Here is a 25,660-nt window from a genome sequence, read left to right as displayed (position 1 = left end):
GTGCCTACAGATAAGTGATGGAGGGAGATATCTGGATGTTATTCTGAAACCGAGGCGACTCGTCACCGGCTGCATACTTGGCTGGTTTTCATGGCAACGCACTGGCCGTACGTACAATATCGCTAATTTGGTATTCCCCGTCGTTGTCCCAGCAGAATTGTGGGACAACATACAGCTATTTGACTGATCTCGTCAATATTGTGCGCGCACATGGCCAAATCCATGCAGAAAAGTAGATGGCCCTTGAACTTCCGATAGCCAGATATGAGAGATTCCTCTATAGGTAGACACAAGCTAATATTCCGAAGTCCATTGGCTCCTAATGAAAAGCCTGATCGATGCACTATCCAGGTTGATCTCCTGAATACGTACACACTCTTTCAACCAACCTGCGCAGCGCTATAAAAGGAACCCACGGACTCCATGCTACCAAGCCATCCCAAGTTTCATCCCACAGAAGCACAAACTACTCGCAAGTTCTCTAGCTAGGAGTACGCTAGCAGCAAGCTCGTTGATACCAGGTTGCCTCGAGGTTCTTGATCTAGCTAGTGTCAGGGGCAGAGATGGACCGTGTGATGAAGATGGCGTCAGAGCGGGGGGTGGTGATCTTCACCTTGAACTCATGCTGCATGTGCCACACGGTAACCCGCCTCTTCACCGACCTCGGTGTCAATGCTCTGGTTCATGAGCTAGACCATGATCCCAAGGGCAAGGAGATGGAGAAGGCGCTCCTCAAGCTTCTCGGGAAGGGGCCACCCGTCCCAGCAGTGTTCATCGGTGGAAAGCTTGTGGGCGGCACCAATAAGGTCATGTCTCTGCACCTTGGTGGTGAGCTGGTTCCCATGATACGGAATGCAGGTGCCCTATGGCTGTAGAGGGCATTCTACACGGTCAATATAGTCGGAGGGATGGATATTTACAGAGCCTAACTTCGGTACCACTCGGCAAAATAAATAGTCGAAGAGTGTGGGACGTCGTAGAATAACCTAAGAGCCTAAGTAGTACGTCGAGATAGGTTTTTTCAAGTCCTACTCTGACAACAAATTTTCGATCACTATATGTAGTAAGCTATGTGTGTGGTGTATGCATATAGCTAGGTTGCTTTTGCGCCTCTGTTCTTACCCCAATCTATGTATCCATCTATATTTTACTCACCCTTTTTGCACGTGCTATAGAGCTATTGGATATGTGTATGGAGTGTTAATTATTTATTACGTAGTATATCTGTATTTTTTTTATCGTGGAACCTTGTCAAGAGCATAATGTGATGATCCCAGTGATTCAAGTGGAAGATAGAATGACACGGTTTATAATAAAATTAAAAAAATGCATGGGAGGTCATAACACTTTTCTGATAGTGTCGGTTTGGTTGTAGTTCTTTTAGAAATGCACGTTTAGGTCTCATTTGTGTAGTAAGTAGCCCAACACTGTTCCTTCTCCCCCGAGCATCGTCTGACCTGCTCGCATGACACATTAACAGGAGGGCAGTGGCAGGAGTTTTCCCGCTCCAAGCGGTTTATTTATTTTTACAGGAACACTCCTATAAATCCCTCTATTCTCACTCTCCATTCCCTAGGTTATCTTTCTCATGCCCTACTCCGGTAACACTACTATAGGGTTGTTGGCACTGACCAGCCAAGACATATCGTCGTTGAGTTGCCTCTGACCCATGAACAATTCTCGGTCGGTGACGAATACGTCATCATTGACGGCGTAGCTGACCGATAGTGGTGGCCTAGTCAGTTTATGGAATATATATTGGCATATCATAATGAAAGAAGTATAAATATCATCCTTACACACGTTCCATATCATCACGCATGCATATGGTAATTCGACAAATTTTGGATTGGTGTAAGTAGTAAGCTATGTGCATGGTTTTTATGCATATATCTTGCTTTTGCGCCTTCTTCTTACCCCAATCTAATGTGTCCGCATGTACTCGTCCCATTTTGCACGTGCTACATTGCTATTGGCTATGTGTGATTATAAATTATGTTTGTATGTTTCTGTAATGGAATTATGTGACGAGGACAATGTGTTCTTGCTAATTCATATAGGAGAAAGAATGAACTGGTTTACAAATAAAAACACGGTAAAAATGAAACAATGCACGACTGATTAGAGGGCAATTGTACAAAACTCTAACAATGGAACAACCACCTAGCTAAACTAGGTTTGGAGCTTCATCTAGCAAAATAACAATAATGACAATCAGACGCCGCCCTCTCGCTGGAAATGCTCATGCTCCTGTTACAAGAAAAAGACACATATGTGATGATACACGTTCATCATAGTAAGTCTTTTTTATTATCATCGATGTACATCCATGGCGGGTTTGGGGCATAATCATACATGTGCTATCATACATCACTTCCATGGAAAAGTTGTTTTTTCTCATGAAAGTGTGCCCTCCCATGACAAAAATGACACATCATGAAAGTGGTTTCCATCGCGGGGGACCGGCTCAACCGGGACAACATCAACACGTGGCAACCGCCATAACACGCCGTCTTTAAGCTAACAGGTGCGGGGTACAAGATCATATATTAGTTAACAATGTGGCCTCCTATGGTTTGCCCCGTTTTGGCATCCTATTGGGCTAAGCAAACTATGTGTCTGCTATTAATTGGAATACGCATCACACATTAGATGGCCTTAGTGTAGCTTCCGCACGTCGGCACAAATCACTTGGCCCACTAGAGGCCCATTGAGGTAAAAAGGCTAGCCCAACCTAGGCCATGCATGGTTAAGGCCTACGGGCTTCTATCAAACCTTGGTGCTTCTGGCCCATGGAAGGCCCGTTAAAGTCCTACGTGCGCCTGACCATTAATAGTCCGGGTCTATATGGCCCATTGGCATCCTGTGTGGATTTGGCTCACCACCTCCTAGTGGGTTTGTCGGTACGGTTTAGGCACGTTGCTTCTTCTGGCCCATTTGCAACCTGTGGTACTTTTGGTATGTATGTGACCAATGGTTATTTCATCCCGTGAGCTCCCCATGTTTCTTTTGGCCCATATTACGACATGCTATAATGTCGACACATTTCCAGACTGTGGTGCTTTCGGCCCATCAATGGCTCGTAGTGCTTTCAGTCTACTTGTGGCCCATGGTGCTTTAGGCCCGAGGCAGTGGTTATTTAGGACCATTGGTGGCCCGTGGTTATTTCAACCCGTTAATGACCCATGGTTGGGTCAACTCATTAGCAGACCGCGGGAGAAACATACAACAATTAACAATAAATATGTACATTACAATAGGACATTGTAGCATATTTTATCCGTTGGGCATCAAATTTTGCCACAAGTGCAAATGAATGCAACAAGCAAACAAGTTTAAAGAAGTTAGACCATTCCGATAGAGCTTAAGAAATGTTAACCTTGCCGCAAAGTTGCAGTGCAAGAAGTTGAGCAAGATGATGAGACTGCCTTTTTGACGCTTATATATCCTCCATCACTAGATGTTTGGCGATAATGTGCTGATATGACTTTTCAATCATCTTCCTTAGTAATTCAACTTCTAGTCAGAGCAAAACTGAACCTTGTGTTTCTGCTTGGAGTTAAGACTGAAGAAGGCAAGCTGATTCAGGCATTGACTTCAGAAAGCTTGCATCACTGGCAGTGGAGAGTATCTCAAACACTACATTTGGGACATTAATTTTTAGTTGTCTCACTAGCTTAAAGATGTTTTGCATTCTTATGTGCATTTGCTTTTGGGTAAGAAAACATGGGTTTGTCACATTGTCTTGAGGAGACATTGCCATGATATATGCATTAGCTTTAAGAGAGAGAAACAACGGTTTATCTTACTATCTTTAGGAGACATTGCCATCATATCTGAATTAGCATTCTGAAAGAGAAACAAGAAGACAGATAACAAGTTTTGCATGTATATAAACAACCATGGTCACTATATTTGATCATTCCACCTGGATCCCAAGGTATATCGGTTTGTTTCGGTGGTTCACATGATATGTGTTATTCCTGGAGCGTCGTTTAATTTGTGTGTTGATATGTACAATAATCACATATGAATGAATATACTTTAGGAGAACTCATGCATGGTCATGCATCTATAGAATTGCTCTTTTGCTTCACTTATAATTCTTAAAACATGACTCCTTTTAGCAGTACATTTTATACTCCCTTTTGATTCACTAATATTTGAATACAAAGTTGAATAGAGAATGTATGTTGGCATGACATTAATACCTTGGTGCTAAAAGTAATATGTATGCATTGGTGGTACAATCAAAATTGCATGAACAATCCTAGAGTGACAAAACTTGAAGAGACGATTCCTTGCAATAGTTTGAGGCCTCTTTTGATTTGGAGGATTTCATAGGAAAAACACAGGAACAAGGATTACATTGGAAAATTTCATATAGATGCATTCGATTAGATGGAAACACGTACATGAATTCCATAGGAATATTATCCATTTTGCTAGCTTTGTTTTTAAGGAAACTACACATCAACTCAGAGCTCATTTTTTTTCATAGGAACGGGCAAGAAATTCCTTAGGATGACAGGTGCCATCCTATAAAATTCCCATTCCTAATTCCTATTTTTAGTTTCCTCCAAAGTGAATGAGCCCTGAGATAACATCGGAGTATAGATGAATCCATTGGTAAATGTCCTTGAATAGAGTAATGAAGAGATCTTGTTAAATTATGTGAAATCATTGCCTTTCTTCATTAATGAACTAAAAATTGGGAACCTCTAGTATTGCAATGAAGTCCAAGTTGAGGGGTAGTTGTAAGTAAGCGAGCACTGAGGTTAGACCGGGACACGTGATGGGCTTCGGCACCACCAAACTATATCCTAGGAGTTTATCAATTGCATGATATTGATGAGACAACCATACCATGTTCATAGGTTCTCTAGTTCTTTATCACTAATGCAAGTTCATGCCACATTGCTTCATGTACTTTCATTATTTTTCTAGCCTCCTCGGTATTGAGCAATGCCCACTCTCACATTGAGACTAGACGCATACTTCACTGATGCATCCAAGTGCTATTGGAGGACTTCCTCTTGTTCTCCTACACATAAGCCCACAACATCATCTTCCTTGAACAACACCTTACCTATCTATTATGGCATTTTCATATCTATTCCAACATATATTATCATGCAACATCCATCGTTATTTTCATTACATGACCAGAGATGGCATCGTTCATTGTCATATTGATTTGCATAATCATATACAGCTGGCATTATTATTGTGAAAAGCCCATGATTCACCATTATTTCTTATATCCTACTCTTGATCATTGCACATCCTGGTACATAGCTAGAGGCATTCATTAGAGTTTCTAAATCATGTTTATTATTTGTTCACTTGACGTGTACCGAGTTATAAGTAAAATTAAAGTGTATTAGTCATCACTATGGAATGTTGCTCCTACGTGCGAGGATATATGTTTGTTACTAAGTAACATGATATATTTTTTATACGTCCGCCCTGTACAACACCCGTATGACAATTTCCCGAATCCCACTGTAAAACTTCCAAGTTTGCTGACTAATAAATCCCACCCCAATCCCATCTTCTACCTTCCCGAAAACCATCGTCTGGCCAAAAATCCCCACCCGACCTCTCCCTCCCACTATTACTGTCATTGGTCACTAGCCCCGACGCACCCGCTGTCGCCCGCCACCTCCAATCCGCCACCGTCATCTATCAGAGCATCATGTCCCTAGCCACCCCATGCTCGTGCGACTCACAGTGGTTGCGTCTACCCGCACCCACCTCCATCACCTACACCCATTGCAGTAACGACCAGCACCAATGTGCCCTAGCCGGGTGCGCCACCAAGCGTTGCCACTTGTCGTGTCTAATCCTTGCACTGAGCCAGCGTGTCTGAATTCGGGGACACATGGGTCAAGTCTTGTTGACTCGTGGCCTGATCTCAATGGTGATAGATAAAGTGGGAGGCATCACCACTCATGTCATGTCTTTGTGTACACATCCGCCCACCCGACCTCGTCGCTGTTTGGGAATGAACTCACGTCTAGTCGTGTGTGCTTCATTAATGACCGAATGAGGTACTCCTCCACCTCACCCCATCACCATAAGCGAGTTCCTCCATCTCCTTCCCGCTACCCAGTCCCAATGGCATCCAAGGTCACAAGATCTATGGGCATGGGAAGAGATGAACATGTGTTGCACTTGTGCTCTAACATGTGTTTGTCTTAATGCCTCAAGAGATGGTTTCTTATTTATATCCTCTCTACTGAACTCTAACACACACATTGGTAGGATAATTTTGATCCTCTCTAATAGATTGCACAAGTTCGATGCAAATAGCCAATAATGTCCTACTACTTTTGTCTTGCTATGGATTTGTGATTTGTTGCCAGTTTTGAACTTGTGTTATTGCCAAAGAAATGAAAAGAGTCGTCTTGTATTATGGGAGTTCATAGATAAAATTCTGAAAAGATCAAAAATGTTATCGAAAAGTCTAGATGATGATTTTGGTCAAGCTTCCAATGTGGTTCACCGCTTCAAAGGGTGATGGTTCAATGTGTGAAAAAGTTGCAGGAAACTCGGTACTACTTTTTACAACATTGTTATCAAGAAATTGAAATACATTAAAAATATTAAAATAAAAATATTTCAGGAGGTTCAAGTTAGAAAAGAGAGAAAGGCAACACATTCAATGCTGGAAGTTCTCGTACCAGAATGGGACACTTATCAAAAAACTTGAGAAAATTTTATGCCTATGTACTTTAGAAGTTCATCTATTAAAATTTGGGAAAAGAATCCAGTCAGTTCAATGATATAAACTAAGTTCGGAGATGATGACAACGTTAGTTCAAACGACAAAATGAATAAAATAAAAACCTTTCAATTTCACTTATATAAGTTAATGTGCTTATCCTGAGGTGTTCAAACAATTTGGTCATAGAAGTCCGCCATTCATTGGTGAGTTAAAAAAGTTGTTGTCGTTTGATATTATCCAACATAAGCCTTGAAACATGATGAATTCTGAAAATCTTTCTATTTGAAAAAGTTTCTACTATACAACAACTTTCCAATGGTATATAATATGCTTCATTCTGAACAACAGATCAAGATATCGATATCTGTCATTCGACATTAATTTCACCATAATAAAATCTGATTTAAACCATTATGATTTTGAAAAATGCTCAACACAAAAAGTTGTGCCATTTCAATAGCTTTCCTATGATATATTATTTAATTAATTCTGACAAATGGCCTAAAAGTTATGAAGAAACCAATACCAAGAAACAGAGTGAAGTTTGGCTGTGAAAAGACCTCGGTTCAAACTCGCACATGGCTCAGTTCGAGTACTCTATTTTGGGAAGGAAAAAGAGCAAATGTTGGAAAATTTGAGAAAATGTTCAACATGAAACATAAATGCATTTTTGATAGCTTTGCAATGGTATATTATTTGCCTAATCCCTACAAGTTTTTTTTAATTTTGTGACTGGAAAGTTTTGGCCATATTCGAGTTTCAATTTGTGAAAAAATTATATACAATAACGTTTCGTAATTTCTATTGCTTTTCAATGGTAAAATCATTTGCAGCACTCTCACAACCCGTTTAATAGTAGGAGCAAAAAAAATATTTGGCAAAATTTGGTCATTTCTCAAATTACGCTTAAATCGTATGGAATTTGGGAAAATATTATACATGAAAAGGAGTGGATTTGCAGGAACTTTCCAATGCCATCTCATTTGCCCTGTTTTGAACAACTTTTGAAACTTACATTGAAAATATGATTCACATTTTTAATACAAAAATGCCTTACAAAAAACTACTCTTAAACGGTTAGGATTCTATGAAAATGTTCAACATAAGAAGTCATTGCCTTGTCCAAATCTTTCTAATGTATATTGGACGCCTCGTTTAGACAAAAAATCCGAAAGTTCAACGATTCTTGGGATGCAGTTCGAGTACTCAAGCCGGGATAGTTCGAGTTAATGGAATAACATTACGTGACTAGTAACATTATCATATTTTATGTTATTACTCAAGGGTGAATGCGTTAATCATTAGCAGTGGGATTGGCCGATGCTTGCACCAACATTGTCAAACTCACTAGAGTGGTTGTGATTAACTATTTTGTTAAACAAAAAGTATTAACTAGTTAATTAACCAGCGGTACCCACCTATAACAGACTCAGGACTGATTGGTGCCTAACTAATGATGTCGCATCGACGACTAATCACCAGCAATGCACAGGCATGGCAGAGGTCGTAAGAATCGCTCCTTCGACGACCATTCGACTGGCAGATGTTACCTATGTGCTCTAGAGAGTGAGCCACGTCAATTAGTACTTGCAGGAGAATCGAGGGTTGCCCGAGCTCATCGGAAACAAGCTACTGGCAGCGGTCAAAGCACGATCTTCATGGTTGTAATGCTATGGTGTGCTACAGGGCTGGTTAAGGTGTCCTATGCCATCTATAGAGAGCTCTGAGAACAATGGCATGCTCGGCTGCGATGATTGCTAGCTCTAGCAATGATAATGACATGACATGGCGACGACAAGGTCTAGACATGGTGGAACTCCTGTATAGAGGTTGTACCCGAGCAAGAGAGAATGGCAGGAATTATAGAGGAGCTCACGATGGTGCAAAAGAGCAGCTGGTCTAGGTAGGGTGTTAGGGCATGTCTCTCTCTAAGTAGTTTTGGTGATTGATGACAATGTGTTTGTGGACTAATCGTGTGCGTCGAGTTTTTCACAGATTCATTCATTGGCACGAGACGATTCTTTCCCCTCTGAGCTTTAAGTGAAGACGGTGTAGTCTCTTTCGTTTCCGTTTTGGTGGACTTGAGTCATAGGAGACACCGTACTATCAAGAGGGGGTCCGCATTGGAAAGGCTAGGGTGGAATCAACACGTACACTTCATTATTGCACCCCCAATTAATTTCCTCTCCTTGGAGTTTGTCGTTTTGACGGGAGTGGAGATTGTGAGGAGATAGCGATAGTATCGCCACCAGAGCGGTAGTATGGCCCATGGTCCACAAGCGGCAGTACCGCTGTCCTACATCGGTAGTATCGCTTGGGTCCATCGGCGGCAGTATTGTCCTGGTTTGGCACCGCTACCGCCTCAATTCGAGGATGTCTCTTCTCGTGTCGGGTTGTGCGGCAGTATTAGTGGCGGCAGCAACGGTAGTACCTCCTGTGAGCGGTAGTACCGCGGCTACCACCGCTACTAGTGCCGCCCAAACCCTCTTTCTCTCTCTCCCGTTCTCCCTCTTATGCCTCCGCTCTCAGTCTCCGCGGTAGTACCGCTGGTGGTCATGGTAGTACCGCTGGTGGTCGCTGATACGTCTCCAACGTATCTATAATTTATGAAGCATTCATGCTATTTTATTATCTGTTTTGAATGACTACGGGCTTTATTATACACTTTTATATTACTTTTGGGACTAACCTATTAATCGGAGGCCAGCCCATATTGCTGTTTTATTACATGTTTCAGTATTTCGAAGAAAGGGAATATCAAGCGGAGTCCAAACGGAATGAAACCTTCGGCAGCGTGATTTTTGGGAAGATTATGACCCAGGAGACTTGGAGTTGAAGTAAAGGGAGCATCAAGGAAGCCATGAGATAGGGGGGCGTGCCCACCCCCTGGGCGCGCCCTACCCTCTCGTGGGCCCCTTGAGGCTCCCCCGACCGACTTCTTTCGCCTATATAAGCCTACGTACCCTAAGAACATCGAGACAGAAGATAGATCGGGAGTTCCGCTGCCGCAAGCCTCTGTAGCCACCAAAAACCTCTCGGGAGCCCGTTCCGGCACCCTGCCGGAGAGGAATTGTGACGTCCGGGTAATCAAGCTACAGTAACCCTCTGGTAATGATGCCACGTCACCTCGATTATTGTTGATAATCTCGCGTTAGTTCAGAACCGATTCAAATTCAAATCTAAATTAAAGTTAAAACAATTAAAGTTTTCAAAAGTCAAAACTAAATTGTTCCTAACGTGTCAAAAAAAAACCCGTAACAAATGTTGGTGAAGAAATCATCTTCTAAGAAAAAACTTAAATACATTTAATAAACTAGAACAGCGATAAAACAATTATCTAAAATGCTTTTAAAATAATAAGCACATGCAAAACACTTTATTTAAAGTGCCAGAATATCTGGGGCTGTGACCTATTTAATAACACCAAATTAGTTGTCGCTCCTAAATATTATAAAACTAAAATAAAAGAAAATTGAAAAGAAATAGAAAAACAAAAAAGAAGAAAGGAAAAGAAAACAAACCCCCCACTGGGCCACAACCCAGCTGGCTTCTGGACCAACCAGGCCGGCCCAGCCGGCGCCTATAGCCCCCCTGGGGCGACCGAACCCTATCTACCCGATCCCCACTCCCCCACTTCCCCCCTCTCGCTCTCCCCCCCTCTCGATCCAGATCGGGGGCGCGACCCCGCGACACTCCCGACGACGCCTCCGTTGCCGACCGCCGACCCCATCGCGTCGGTGCTTGCCTCCTGGACTCTTCCTCGCCCTCCTCTCCTTCGCGCGACACCCGCCAGACGCTGCGGCCTCGCCTGTTGACCCGATACCGTCGCCCGTCGTCACCACCACCCCGTCGTCGACCGTCGTCGCCCCGAGCTCCGGCGCCTCCCCGACTCCTCCTCGCGCACACTATTGCACACCTGCAGGGCCCGGTGAGGCCCCTCCTCTGCTTTCCCCCTCTTCTTTCCCTCCCGTCGTAGTAGGTCGCCCCCGCCGTCACGCCCGAGCTCCCGAGGAGCTCGCGGTTGCCGCGCCCGTGTAACCCGCCGTCGTGCACTGGTCGCACCTCCCCTGACCTGCTAGCTCCCGCCATGGTCTCTCCCCTTGCCGTATGCACGCACGCCGTGGTGGCCGGCTCGTCCCCCCGCTGCAGCGGCTCCTGCCCGTGCATGTGCGCCGCCGCGCCCGCACCACGCCGCAATCCCTGCCTCCGCCCGTTCTCGACGAGCCCCGCGTTGGGCCGCTACGCACCCGTGCGGCTGCGTGTGCTGTGCCTCTGGCCACCGGCGCATTGTCGCCGGCCTCCGCCTCGCACCCGGGTGGGTTCGATCTCCGCCCGGGCAGCGCCCGTGCCCGTTGCGCCCGAACCCGCTAACACCGACGCTCGCTAAGGTCCCTAGGGCCTATGACAAACGGGGCCGAGCCCCAGAACGTTTTTATTAAAAAAAAGAATTAGAAAAATATTAATTAATTAATTAATTAGATAATTAATTAACTTAATTAGATCTGTTAATTAACCTGATTAACTCTGATTAGATAAACTAATGATTAATTAACTAGTTAATTAGGTTTAGTTAAACTGTGACTATGACAAGTGGGACCCACGTGTAGGTTTGACTAAGTCAACAGGACTGTTGACTGCTGACTGGGCCTGCTGACCGTGCTGTTGACCGAGTCAATGGCCCCATCTGTCAGGTTGACCAGTCAACTCTGTTGACTGCTGACATCAACATGACATCATGCTGATGTCATAAATCCATTTTCGAATTAAATTAAATAATTAATTAAATTCCAGAAATTAATAAAATCTTTAGAAAATCATATCTTTTAAACCGTAACTCGGATTAAATTATTTTCAACATGAGAGTTGTTCAGAACGACGAGACGAACCCGGATACGCAGCCCGTTCGTCCACCACACACCTCTAACATATCAAACACGCAACTTTCCCCCTCAGGTTCATCTGTCCGAAAACGCGAAACACCGAGAATACTTTCCCGGATGTTTCCCCCCCTTCGTCGGTATCACCTACTACCGCGATTGGGCACACCTAGCATCGTTACTTGTCATGTCATGCATCGATATGCATTTGTTGCATTGTATTCATTGTTTCTTCCCCCTCTTCTCTCCGGTAGACCACGAGACCAACGTTGCTGCTGCCCAGTTCGACTACGGAGTTGACGACCCCTCCTTCTTGCCAGAGCAACCAGGCAAGCCCCCCCTTGATCACCAGATATCGCCTATTCTCCTCTATACTGCTTGCATTAGAGTAGTGTAGCATGTTACTGCTTTCCGTTAATCTTATTCTGATGCATAGCCTGACATTGTTGCTACATCTATTGATACCTTACTTGCAATCCTAAATACTTAGTATAGGATGCTAGTTTATCATCATTGGCCCTACATTCTTGTCAGTCTGCCTTGCTATACTATTGGGCCGCGATCACTCGGGAGGTGATCACGGGTATATACTATACATACATACATACTATACAGATGGTGACTAAAGTCGGGTCAGCTCGATGAGTACCCGCAAGTGATTCTGATGAGGGGGCTGAAAGGACAGGTGGCTCCATCCCGGTAGAGGTGGGCCTGGGTTCCCGACGGCCCCCAACTGTTACTTTGTGGCGGAGTGACAGGGCAGGTTGAGACCACCTAGGAGACAGGTGGGCCTGGCCCTGTTCGGCGTTCGCGGATACTTAACACGCTTAACGAGATCTTGGTATTTGATCTGAGTCTGGCCATTTGGTCTATACGCACTAACCATCTACGTGGGAGTAGTTATGGGTAACCCGACGTCGTGGTATCAGCCGAAGCCTTCTTGACGTCAGCGACGGAGCAACGCGCGCCGGATTGGACTGCGTTAACGCAACTTCCTTTGTAATGGAGGTTGCTAGGTCTGCTTCCGGCCGCCCTCGCAACGTGCAGGTGAGCAATGGGCGATGGGCCCAGACCCCTGCGCGCATAGGATTTAGAGTGGCGGGCTGACCTCTCTGTTGTGCCTAGGTGGGGCTGCGACGTGTTGATCTTCCGAGGCCGGGCATGACCCAGGAAAGTGTGTCCGCCCAAATGGGATCGAGCGTGTTGGGTTATGTGGTGCACCCCTGCAGGGAAGTTAATCTATTCGAATAGCCGTGATCTTCGGTAACAGGACGACTTGGAGTTGTACCTTGACCTTATGACAACTAGAACCGGATACTTAATAAAACACATCCTTCCAAGTTCCACAAACAACCCGGTGATCGCTTTTCCACAGGGCGACGAGGGGAGGATCGCCGGGTAGGATTATGCTATGCGATGCTACTTGGAGATGCTACTTGGAGATGCTACTTGGAGGACTTCAATCTACTCTCTTCTACATGCCGCGAGACGGAGGCTGCCAAAAGCGTAGTCTTCGATAGGACTAGCTATCCCCCTCTTATTCTAGCATTCTGCAGTTCAGTCCACTGATATGGCCTCCTTACACATATACCCATGCATATGTAGTGTAGTTCCTTGCTTGCGAGTACTTTGGATGAGTACTCACGGTTGCTTTCTTCCCCCCTTTCCCCATTTCCTTTCTTTCTGGTTGTCGCAACCAGATGCTGGACTCCAGGAGCCAGACGCCAACTTCAACGACGACTCCTACTATGCTGGAGGTGCCTACTACTACGTGCAGCCCGCTGACGATGACCAGGAGTAGTTTAGGAGGATCCCAGGCAGGAGGCATGCGCCTCTTTCGAATTGTATTCCAGTTTGTGCTAGCCTTCTTAAGGCAAACTTGTTTAACTTATGTCTGTACTCAGATATTGTTGCTTCCGCTGACTCGTCTATGATCGAGCATTTGTATTCGAGCCCTCGAGGCCCCTGGCTTGTATTATGATGTTTGTATGACTTATATATGTTTTAGAGTTGTGTTGTGATATCTTCCCGTGAGTCCCTGATCTTGATCGTACACGTTTGCGTGCATGATTAGTGTACGATTGAATCGGGGGCGTCACAGGATCCCTTACCGGTGGCCATCTTCATCATCCCGGTGCTATCCATGATGAGGAGGGAGTAGTTCACCCTCGGGGCTGAGCGTATGTACCAGTAGATATGTGTTTGATCTCTCTCTCTCGTGTTCTATCTATGGCACGATCTTGATGTATCGCGAGCTTTGCTATTATAGTTGGATCTTATGATGTTTCTCCCCCCTCTACTCTCTTGTGATGAATTGAGTTTTCCTCTTGAAGTTGCCTTGTCGGAATGAGTCTTTAATGATTTGAGAACACTTGATGTATGTCTTGTCGTGTTTATCTACGGTGACAATGGGATATCACGTGCCACTTGATGTATGTTTTGGTGATCAACTTGCGGGTTCCGCCCATGAACCTATGCATAGGGGTTGACACACGTTTTCGTCTTGACTCTCCGGTAGAAACTTTGGGGAGTACTTTGTGTTGGTTGGATGAATCTGAGATTGTGTGATGCATATCGTATAATCTTGCCCACGGATACTTGAGGTGACAATGGAGTATCTAGGTGACATTATGGTTTTGGTTGATTTGTGTCTTAAGGTGTTATTCTAGTACGAACTCTTGAATAGATCGATCCGAAAGAATAACTTTGAGGTGGTTTCGTACCGTACCATAATCTCTTCTTTTGTTCTCCGCTATTAGTGGCTTTGGAGTGACTCTTTGTTGCATGTTGAGGGATTGTTATATGATCTATCTATGTTATTATTGTTGAGAGAACTTGCACTAGTGAAAGTATGAACCCTAGGCCTTATTTCCTACTATTGCAATACCGTTTATGCTCACTTTTATCATTAGTTACCTTGCTGTTTTTATATTTTCAGATTACAAAAACCTATATCTACCATCCATATTGCACTTGTATCACCATCTCTTCGCCGAACTAGTGCACCTATACAATTTACCATTGTATTGGGTGCGTTGGGGAGACAAGAGACTCTTTGTTATTTGGTTGCAGGGTTGCTTGAGAGAGACCATCTTCATCCTATGCCTCCCACGGATTGATAAACCTTAGGTCATCCACTTGAGGGAAATTTGCTACTGTCCTACAAACCTGTGCACTTGCAGGCCCAACAACGTCTACAAGAAGAAGGTTGTGTAGTAGACATCAAGCTCTTTTCTGGCTCCGTTGCCGGGGAGGTGAGTGCTTGAAGGTATATCTTTAGATCTTGCAATCGGATCTTTTTGTTTCTTGTTTTATCACTAGTTTAGTTTATGAAAGAAAACTACAAAAAAATGGAGTTAAGTTTGTCTCATACGCTTCGTCTTTTTAATATCTATCGTGAGTATGATGGAAAGGAAAATTGTGCTCAAGTGCTAGAAGAAGAATGCATTAAAATGCTTGCTACTAAATCTTTGAATGATGAGCATGATTGCAATGTTGTTAGTATGAACTCCTTGAATATCCATACTACTAATGATGATTGCACTAGTTATGATGAAAATGTCTCCTATAAGCATGTCAATTTTTGTGGAGAGCATTGGGTTTGCATAGATACACCAAATAGAGAAGATAGATATTGCAAGAGGCATAAGCATGTAGAAACTAAATTGTTGCAAGAAAGACTTGATGATTGTGCTGAAAGATTCAATATTTTTCGTGCCCCTTGTGAACTTTGCAATGAACGTGGTCATTTAAATCTCCAATGCAAATTATTTCATGATCGAATCGTGTCCAAAAATTGTGATAACTTGATTACCCTTGGGCATCATAAAGAGCTTAGTCTTCTTTTGGGGTATGAAGAAATGAAACGTATAACTAAGGGTATTCCAAATTTTAATCTTGATAGATTTCTTGATTTTGATCTAGAGACGATTTACATGTTTTGTGCGGAGAATTGCATTGAAAATCCTTATATTGCCAATTACCTTAAGAAAAGAAAGCAAATAAAAGAAGAAGAGAATACTAACGAAAGGGAAGAGACTTCCCAATCTCCTCCTATTATTTCTTATGATGAATCAGGTAACAAGGAGGAGCTTTCTATTCAACCAATCTCATCAATAAGGAGCTCAAAGAGGAAGGTTGAACCCACACATAATGTGAAGAAGAAAAAGAAAAGAAGGAGCAACAAAGGTAGAAAGGTACCCCTCCCAAATTATGTTGCTCCTACTACTCATTGTGATGATGATAATTGCTATACTATTGGTGCTATCCATATTTTTAATGATGAGAGTGATTATGCTTATGATATGAAAGGGCCCAAGCTTGGGGAAGCTATGTTTGATGATGATGAAATGTTTGAGAATATATTTGCTGAAATTAATGTTTGTCCCAAGCTTGGGGATGCTATGTTTAATGAAGATGATATTTTTAGCATCCCAAGTTTTGATATGCAAAGTTGTTATGATGATAGCATGCCTCTTACCTATAATGATTATATTGATGAAAGTGGGTGTGGAAGAGTGTCAACTTTAGGAATTAGTGATTCCACTATTTTGGAGGATGTTGAATCTTATTATGATGAATATGAAAGTGGATTTGGAAGAGTGTCAACTTTATTTAGTGATGATTCCACTATCTTGGGAGAGGTTTCAATCGATTATGATGAGAACGAAGTTGCTACTTATGATGATTATTGTGATGAAACTTATGCTATAAAAAGTAGTGATGATTATATTTATAAAACTTATCATAATTATGATTACCCTTTTTTTGAACATTACTCTTTTAATGTGGAAACAATTTTTAGTGTTCAAGTCTCTTCTGATACTCCCACTATTCCGAATGAGAAGAATTTTGCTTATGTGGAGAGTAGTAAATTTTCTATGCTTGAAGATCATGAAAAGAATGCTTTAGGTGCTGGTTATATTGTTGAATTCATTCATGATGCTACTGAAAATTATTATGATGGAGGAACATATGCTTGTAGGAATTGCAATAATGTCAAGTTTCCTCTCTATGTGTTGAAAATCTTGAAGCTATGCTTGTTTTACCTTCCTATGCTTGTTGATTATTGTTCCCATAAGTTGTTTGCTCACAAAATCCCTATGCATAGGAAGTGGGTTAGACTTAAATGTGCTAGTCATATGCTTCATGATGCTCCCGTTATGTTTCAATTCTTATCTTTTATATGAGCATCATCGTCATCATCATGCCTAGCTAGAAAGGCATTAAAGAAAAGTGCTAGTTGGCAGACAACCCAATATTTACCCTTACTGTTTTTGTGTGTTCACATTATTATGCTACTTTAGTAATCATGTTTTATATCTTTTGTTTCAATAAAGTGCCAAGTAAGATCTTTAGGATAGCTTACGGTGATAGTTGTGTTGATCCTGCTGAAAATCAGAAACTTTTGCACCCAGTAAATTAGTTTTGATAATTCTCCGCACGTGATTATGATCTGATTCTTTTTTCTATGGATTGGTACACAAATTGTTTAGGACTTCCTAATTTGGTAGAATCTTTGGAGTTCCAGAAGTATACGTTTGATATAGATTACTACAGACTATTCTGTTTTTGACAGATTCTGTTTTCTATGTGTTGTTTGCTTATGTTAATGAATCTATGAGTAGTATCGGAGGGTATGAACCATAGATAAGTTGGAATACAGTAGATATTACACCAATATGAATTTAGAACAAGTTAATTACAGTAACTAAGTGGTGGTTTTATTTTCTTGCACTAACGGAGCTTACAAGTTTTCTGTTGAGTTTTGTGTTGTGAAGTTTTCAAGTTTTGGGTAAAGATTCGATGGACTATGGAATAAGGAGTGGAAAGAGCCTAAGCTTGGGGATGCCCAAGGCACCCCTAGGTAATATTCAAGGACAACCAAGAGCCTAAGCTTGGGGATGCCCCGGATGGCATCCCCTCTTTCGTCTTCATTCATCAGTAACTTTACTTGGAGCTATATTTTTATTCATCACATGATATGTGTTTTGCTTGGAGCGTCATTTTGTTTTGTTAGTATTTGCTTGCTGTTATTTAGAATACTGTTTTGCATCTTTATTTTCAATAAAAATGTCAAGGATAGCCTTTGCCATGCTTATTTTGCTAGTATACATGTTGCTGTTTGAAAACAGAAAGTTTCCCGCTGTTGCAAAAATTCCCTTGAAAAGTCAGAGAATGGTATTATGTTGAAACTTTTTGCATATTGAGCTCTGATAAATCCTCTACAGCATAGTATTTTTCTCATAATTTTTGGAGTTAGGTAAGTATTGATACTCTTGCATTCTTTACAGACTGTACTGTTTTGGCAGATTGCTGTTATGTTTGCATTGTTTGCATATGTTTGCTTCTTTATTGATTCTATTTGAGGATAGGAGTATTAAATATGCAGGGGCATTTAGTATGCAATGTTGAATAATAATTTTAGTGATTTTTTACAGTAGAAAATGATAAGGTTTTGCATTGGTTTATACTAACCTATCTCATGAGTTCTTGTTGAGTTTGGTGTGGATGAAGCTTTTGATAAAAAGAGAAACCATGATATGAGGGGAATGAAGGAGACACAAAAGTTCAAGCTTGGGTATGCCAAAGGCACCCAAGATAATATTTCAAGAAGTCTCAAGCATCTAAGATTGGGGATGCCCCCGTAGGCATCCCACCTTTCTTTTTCAACAACTATCGGTTAGTATCGGTTGAGCCTAAGTTTTTGCTTCTTCACATGAGTTGTGCTATCCTTGCAATGTCATTTTATTTTGCTTTGCTTGCTGTTTGAATACAATACCAAGATCTGAAATTCTTTAATGAGAGAGAGCCTTCACATAGTTGCATAATTATTTAGCTACTCATTGATCTTCACTCATATCTTTTGGAGTAGTTTGTCATTTACTCATGTGCTTCACTTATATCCTATGAGTAGATGGTTGAATGAGTTGAATGTCATAAATCTGAAATTATATATGTCTCATTTGCTTATCCCACGGGGAATAATGACTTCACATCTAACAAGTAGAGGTTGTAAATTTATTGAAGGTTAGCAAGCATTGTATTGGTCATTTGAACAATTCATGAAAGAATATTGAAGGAAGAGAGATTTCATATATAAATACACTATCCTAGACATCTTTTATAATTGGGAGTACTCATTAAGTATGACATGCTAAACAGTTGATGTTGGACAAGGAAGACAACGTAATGGGTTATGTTTTCGCACATCTCAGTTAAAGTATATTGTCATGGATCATTCAAACATGTTGAGCTTGCCTTTCCCCCTCATGCTAGCCAAAATTCCCTGCACCAAGTAGAGATACTACTTGTGCTTCCAAATATCCTTAAACCCAGTTTTGCCATGAGAGTCCACCATACCTACCTATGGATTGAGTAAGATCCTTCAAGTAAGTTGTCATCGGTGCAAGCAATAAAAATTGCTCTCTAAATATGTATGATCTATTAGTGTGAAGAAAATAAGCTTTATACGATCTTGTTATGGAAGCAATAAAAGCGACGGACTGCATAATAAAGGTCCATATACAAGTGGCAATATAAAGTGATGTTCTTTTACATTAAGATTTTGTGCATCCAACCATAAAAGTGCATGACAACCTCTGCTTCCCTCTGCGAAGGGCCTATCTTTTACTTTATGTCTTTTACTTAGTCAAGGTGATCTTCACCTGTCCCTTTTTCATTTTATCCTTTGGCAAGCACCTAGTGTTGGAAAGATCCTGATATATATATCCAATTGGATGTAAGTTAGCATGAACTATTATTGTTGACATCACCCAAAGGTTAATATGTTGGGAGGCAACACTATAAGCCCCTATCTTTCTCAGTGTCCGATTAAAACTCCATAACCATTAGTATTGCTTGAGTGTTAGCAATTATAGAAGACTATATGATAGTTGAGTACGTGGAGTTTGCTATTCCTGAAAATAAGATGAATTGTAATTGTTTGATGACTAAGAATGAAGTTTGCTAGTTTTATGGTGTATGCTTTAATATGTGAATTGCTTGTTACTTGTTCGTGAGAAGTTTTATGAGATGAACTACTGTTCTAGCATATAATGATGCTAGAAAAGGTGATTGAAATTATCATTGATCAAACTTGTGCACCTGCTAGCATTCACACTTCATAAATTCTTTCTTTTATCATTTACCTACTCGAGGACGAGTAGAAATTAAGCTTGGGGATGTTGATACGTCTCCAACGTATCTATAATTTATGAAGCATTCATGCTATTTTATTATCTGTTTTGAATGATAACGGGCTTTATTATACACTTTTATATTACTTTTGGGACTAACCTATTAACCGGAGGCCCAGCCCATATTGTTGTTTTATTGCCTGTTTTAGTATTTCGAAGAAAAGGAATATCAAACGGAGTCCAAACGGAATGAAACCTTCGGCAGCGTGATTTTTGGGAAGATTATGACCCAGGAGACTTGGAGTTGAAGTAAAGGGAGCATCGAGGAAGCCACGAGATAGGGGGCGCGCCCACCCCCTGGGCGTGCCCTACCCTCTCATGGGCCCCTCGAGGCTCCCCTGACCGACTTCTTTCGCCTATATAAGCCTACGTACCCTAAAAACATCGAGACAGAAGATAGATCAGGAGTTCCGCCGCCGCAAGCCTCTTTAGCCACCAAAAACCTCTCGGGAGCCCATTCTGGCACCCTGCCGGATGGGGGATCCCTCACCGGTGGCCATCTTCATCATCCGGGCGCTATCCATGACGAGGAGGGAGTAGTTCACCCTCGGGGCTGAGGGTATGTACCAGTAGCTATGTGTTTGATCTCTCTCTCTCTCTCTCTCGTGTTCTCTCTATGGCACGATCTTGATGTATCACGAGCTTTGCTATTATAGTTGGATCTTATGATGTTTCTCCCCCTCTACTCTCTTGTGATGAATTGAGTTTTCCTCTTGAAGTTGTCTTGTCGGATTGAGTCTTTAATGATTTGAGAACACTTGATGTATGTCTTTCCGTGTTTATCTGTGGTGACAATGGGATATCACGTGCCACTTGATGTATGTTTTGGTGATCAACTTGCGGGTTCCGCCCATGAACCTATGCATAGGGGTTGACACACATTTTCATCTTAACTCTCCGGTATAAACTTTGGGGCACTCTTTGAAGTACTCTGTGTTGGTTGGATGAATCTGAGATTGTGTGATGCATATCGTATAATCTTGCCCACGGATACTTGAGGTGACAATGGAGTATCTAGGTGACATTAGTGTTTTGGTTGATTTGTGTCTTAAGGTGTTATTCTAGTACGAACTCTTGAATAAATCGATCAGAAAGAATAACTTTGAGGTGGTTTCGTACCCTACCCTAATCTCTTCGTTTGTTCTCTCCTATTAGTGGCTTTGGAGTGACTCTTTGTTGCATGTTGAGGGATTGTTATATGATCTATCTATGTTATTATTGTTGAGAGAACTTGCACTAGTGAAAGTATGAACCCTAGGTCTTGTTTCCTACTATTGCAATACCGTTTACAGTCACTTTTATCATTAGTTACCTTGCTGTTTTTATATTTTCTGATTACAAAAACCTATATGTACCATCCATATTGCACTCGTATCACCATCTGTTCGCCGAACTAGTGCACCTATACAATTTACCATTGTATTGGGTGTGTTGGGGACACAAGAGACTCTTTGTTATTTAGTTGCAGGGTTGCTTGAGAGAGACCATCTTCATCCTACGCCTCCCACGGATTGATAAACCTTAGGTCATCCACTTGAGGGAAATTTGCTACTGTCCTACAAACCTGTGCACTTGCAGGCCCAACAACGTCTACAAGAAGAAGGTTGTGTAGTAGACATCAGTCACGGTAGTACCGCTGCTACCAGCAGTAGTACCGCTCCACTGAGCAGTAGTACCGCTCTGTGCAGGCTGAAGAGGGGGTAACGGTTGGATTGGTTCCCCCACTATAAAAGGAGGTCTTCTTCTCCAAGTTGACTTACCTCTTTTCCCCCAAGCTCCATTGTTGGTCCAAAGCTCATTTTCGCCCGATCTCTCTCCCTAGCCAATCAAACTTGTTGATTTTCTGGGGATTAGATGAGAAGGCCCAGATCTACACTACCACCAAGAGAAATTTATTCCCCCACTAATCCCTTGCGGATCTTGTTACTCTTGCGTGTCTGAGCACCCTAGACGGTTGAGGTCACCTCGGAGCCACATTCTATTGTGGTGAAGCTCTGTGGTATCGTTGGGAGCCTCCAATCAAGTTTTGGAGATTGCCCCAACCTTATTTGTAAAGGTTCGGTCGCCGCCTTCAAGGGCACCACTAGTGGAATTACGACATCTCGCATTGTGTGAGGGCGTGAGGAGAATGTGGTGGCCCTAGTGGTTTCTTGGGGAGCATTGTGCCTCGACACCGCTCCAACGGAGACGTACTTCCCCCAATGGGAAAGAACTTCGGTAACACATCCTCGTCTCCACTGGCTCCACTTGTGGTTATCTCTTCCCTTTACTTTGTGCAAGTTTATATTGTGTTGTATCATTTGCTTGCACTAGTTGTTATGATTGTTTGCATCATATAGGTTGTTCACCTAGTTTCACATCTAGACAACTTATTTGTTGCTAAACCTAATTTGTGAAGAAAAGCTAAAAATTGGTAGTTGCCTATTCACCCCCCCCCTCTAGTCAACCATATCGATCCTTTCATCGAGGAAGCTCTGTTGGAGGTGGAATGGGTGATGGCACATGGCGGATGTAGATAAAGAAGACATGTCGATGGTGGCATTACACAATGATTCGACTCGATTGCTTCGATGTGGAGGAAAAGGGTGTCGATGCAGTGCTCGAAGACACGTCGGCTGGGCGAAGGGTGTATGATGGATGTGCAAATGCTAATCGACGGCAAAGGCTTCTAGCGACCGAAGAGAGAGAGAGAGAGAGAGAGAGAGAGAGAGAGCGGTGGAGGAAGGTAAACTGACCAGGGAGAGGTGTTCGATCTGGGTAGCGGTGACCTTATCCCTCCACTGGCGGGCTTTGGATGCAAGCAGGAGGTGGTATTGGAGCGACGTCTACGCGAAGAGCACACACTCTTGTCCTTCTATTTAGAGGAGGAAGATGACCCTACCCTAGTGGGTTGAGCTGGGCCAACTGGGCTAGTAAGTCTCTCTCTCTCTCTCTCTTTATTTTTAACTTTAATTTATTTGAAAATGATTTGAATCAATTCAAGATCCAAAAGAGAGACAAATCTTCTAAAAATAGACGTGTAGCCCCCCCCCCCGACCTGTCAAAGTCTACACAAAAATTTTCAGGACTTTTAGAATTATATTTCTATTTCTAAAGATATAATATCAATTGAAATACATTATGATTTAATTTTGAAATTCATGAAATATATGTTTTTTAAACTTTAATTTTTTAAGTAAGTCCAAATGGTTAATACAAGCTCATACAAAAATCCTAGTGTTTAATAGGGTATTTTGGACTCATTGAGAAAATTATTTTGGGTTTTAGCCCTTATTAAACACGAGGCTTTGAATTTCCCTCTATTTCATAGTAATTCATTTGAATTAAACATGATGAATGCAATGCTTAGGGCTACTCTATTACATTACCATTTAACTAGGGTTGAATCCAACTCTTAGGGCTACTCTATTCCATTACAACTAACTAGGCTTGTTATAGGCTAGTGAATGTATTTTCGTTTATTTTCTTTATTTCAATGGTTCTATATTAACAATACTTTATTAATTCTAAATAATGTATGCAAACTAAAATATATATACACATAGATCCCAATTTTAGAATATTCACGAATTCAAATACTATCTGTGCATTCAAAAAGTATTCATGAATTAAAAAACATTCATGAATTTCAAAAATGTTTATGAGTATTAAAAATTGTGAATTCAAAAGTCATTCATGATTTTAAAAAATTGTTCATGAATTTGAAAACAATCTTGAACATAAAAATGTTTGTGAATCCAAATATTTTTTTCAGAATTTAAAAAAATATTCATGAATTTTAAAAAATGTTTTGGGAGTTGAAAAACAGTTCACAAATGAAATAGAAACCGAAAATAAAAAAGACAAAGAAAACCTTAAAAAACAAAATAGAAAATGATTAAAGTCGATGGAAAGACACAGAAAAAGCGGAAATGGGTTGGACATGTCACTCTTGAGTGGGTACAGGCTAGCTATGTGACGCGCGTGAACCAACCTGATTGGATGGTTAGGAGGACAGTGATATCCCAACCCATCAGGGTTTAAGTCCTCGTGCTCGCATTTGTTCTGGATTTATTTCAAAAATTCCGGTGACACACATTCAGTGAAAGGCGACGTTTCCATCAACTATGAGGCGCCTACGGTGACTTCGTAACTCAAAATGAAATGCCGACTCAGTCTCTCGAAAGTGCTCATAAAGGTAGGGTGAGCTACTTGTTTGTAGGGATAAGTGTATGCATGTGTATACAAGCGCTTGCGTCTGTACTATGTTAAAAAAAGCTACGTGACGCGGTACCCACAGATCGTGGGGGTCCCTCTAAGCCTCTGCGCATTGCGCTGCTCCATGAATCAGGTTCCTTTTTATATATTTTCCTTACTATTTACATCAGTTTCTTTAGCTTTTGCTAAGTATTTTTATTTATAGTTTTTATTGTTTTTGTTCTCTTTTTTTTATTTGTATACACATTTTTTTTTTCTCTTTTCTGTTTTCTCTGTCTGTTTTCAACGGATTATTATCGGGGTTTTCATTATTTTTCACCATTTTTCTTTGATCTTTTTACACATTTAACATATTTCAAATACATGATTACAAAATTTTCAAATATATAAATTTTATGCCCACTTTTTTCAATACGCATTGAACATTCTTTTTATACTTGTGAAACATTTTTATGTATACATTTAACATTTTTAAATTTATGATTAATATATTTTTAATACATGTTACTTTTCTATGATACTAAACAATTTTTAGATCTTTATGAACTTTTTTCTGTATTGTATAAACATTTTTTAAATGTCACAAACATCTTTTGGGGACGTGTGAACATTTTGAAATGTAACGTACATTCTTTTAAAATGGTAGCAAACATTCCATTTGAATTACATCTCCACTTTTAAAAATGAATAACATTTTCAAAAATGCCGCGTACATTTTTACCCTACACGATCTTATTTAAAAATGTGCGATAAATAATTTTTAAAAAATTACAAAATTACTTTTGCATAATATATGTATTTATTACATTTTAATATATAAAAAGGCTAAAAAAGCACGTGTGGACATCAGCGTGACAACAACACTTGTTTACTGGGTCGGCGGAGTAACAACTTCATGTAGGCAACACAGTCTTCTCTCTCGCATAAAGCGAGACATAGAACCCCTCCCCCTGGATTAGGATTCCCGTTGCTTGACTATCATCGGGGCACAATTTTCCTTCATGGGCTTATCGCAATGGGTACATCTATTTACCATGTGAGAAAAAAGATATTCGACTAAGAAAAAGACAAGAGATTTTCCGAATGGTGCAGCCCACTCGCTAGTGATGGCCCTTCTCTAATAAACTGATTAGTTTGTAACAATGTTAAAGTGAATGAGATACACGAAAATGCCTACTTATGTCCAGAATTGTAATGAAAATCCTTTGAAATGAAGAGGATATGATGTGTTAGCATCATATAAACTGTTAATTAAACATGACTATTTTTTATGGCGATTAAGAGCACTCATGATAGTTATTCTTATGAAATAATAAAAATGCTAGATCTCCCACTTTTAATAATGGCATGAAGGTATCTCCAATCAGGCTGAGCAAATATGGCCCACCATTTGTTTGCGGACAGAGGGGGTCGGCACCCATTTGCCCACCCCTAAATCCATGCAAATTCATATGCACGTAGATCACATATACGACATTCCATAAAATCAACATAGGACAGGACATAGCATAGTTCATATATAGCATAGGGGAAGTTCATACATGGTATAGTCTGTAGTTAGCACATAGTACTACAACTAGTAATTCATACTGCAACTACTAGATCATGCTAAATCATATAAAAAGCGAAATGCATCACCACTTGGCCTTGCTCTTTTC

General features: G+C 41.3%; 1 protein-coding gene across 1 annotated transcript; it reads left to right on the top strand.

Moving 5' to 3' along the window:
• The first annotated feature begins 422 nt into the window (after positions 1-422).
• On the top strand, positions 423-1,238 carry LOC123115847 (putative glutaredoxin-C14). The gene has a single exon (XM_044536925.1). The coding sequence runs from the start codon at positions 564-566 to the stop codon at positions 873-875; it is 312 nt and encodes a 103-aa protein (XP_044392860.1). The 5' UTR covers positions 423-563; the 3' UTR covers positions 876-1,238.
• Positions 1,239-25,660: the final 24,422 nt, after the last annotated feature.

This window comes from Triticum aestivum, chromosome 5B (genome assembly GCF_018294505.1).
Source record: "Triticum aestivum cultivar Chinese Spring chromosome 5B, IWGSC CS RefSeq v2.1, whole genome shotgun sequence".
NCBI classification, from domain to species: domain Eukaryota; kingdom Viridiplantae; phylum Streptophyta; class Magnoliopsida; order Poales; family Poaceae; genus Triticum; species Triticum aestivum.
Note: the sequence above shows the minus strand (reverse complement) of the source record. Positions and strands in the feature narration are given on the sequence as shown.

Bases quoted from the DNA above. Each gene is read 5' to 3' on its own strand.
- LOC123115847 (XM_044536925.1), top strand. From the start codon at position 564: ATGGACCGTGTGATGAAGATGGCGTCAGAGCGGGGGGTGGTGATCTTC.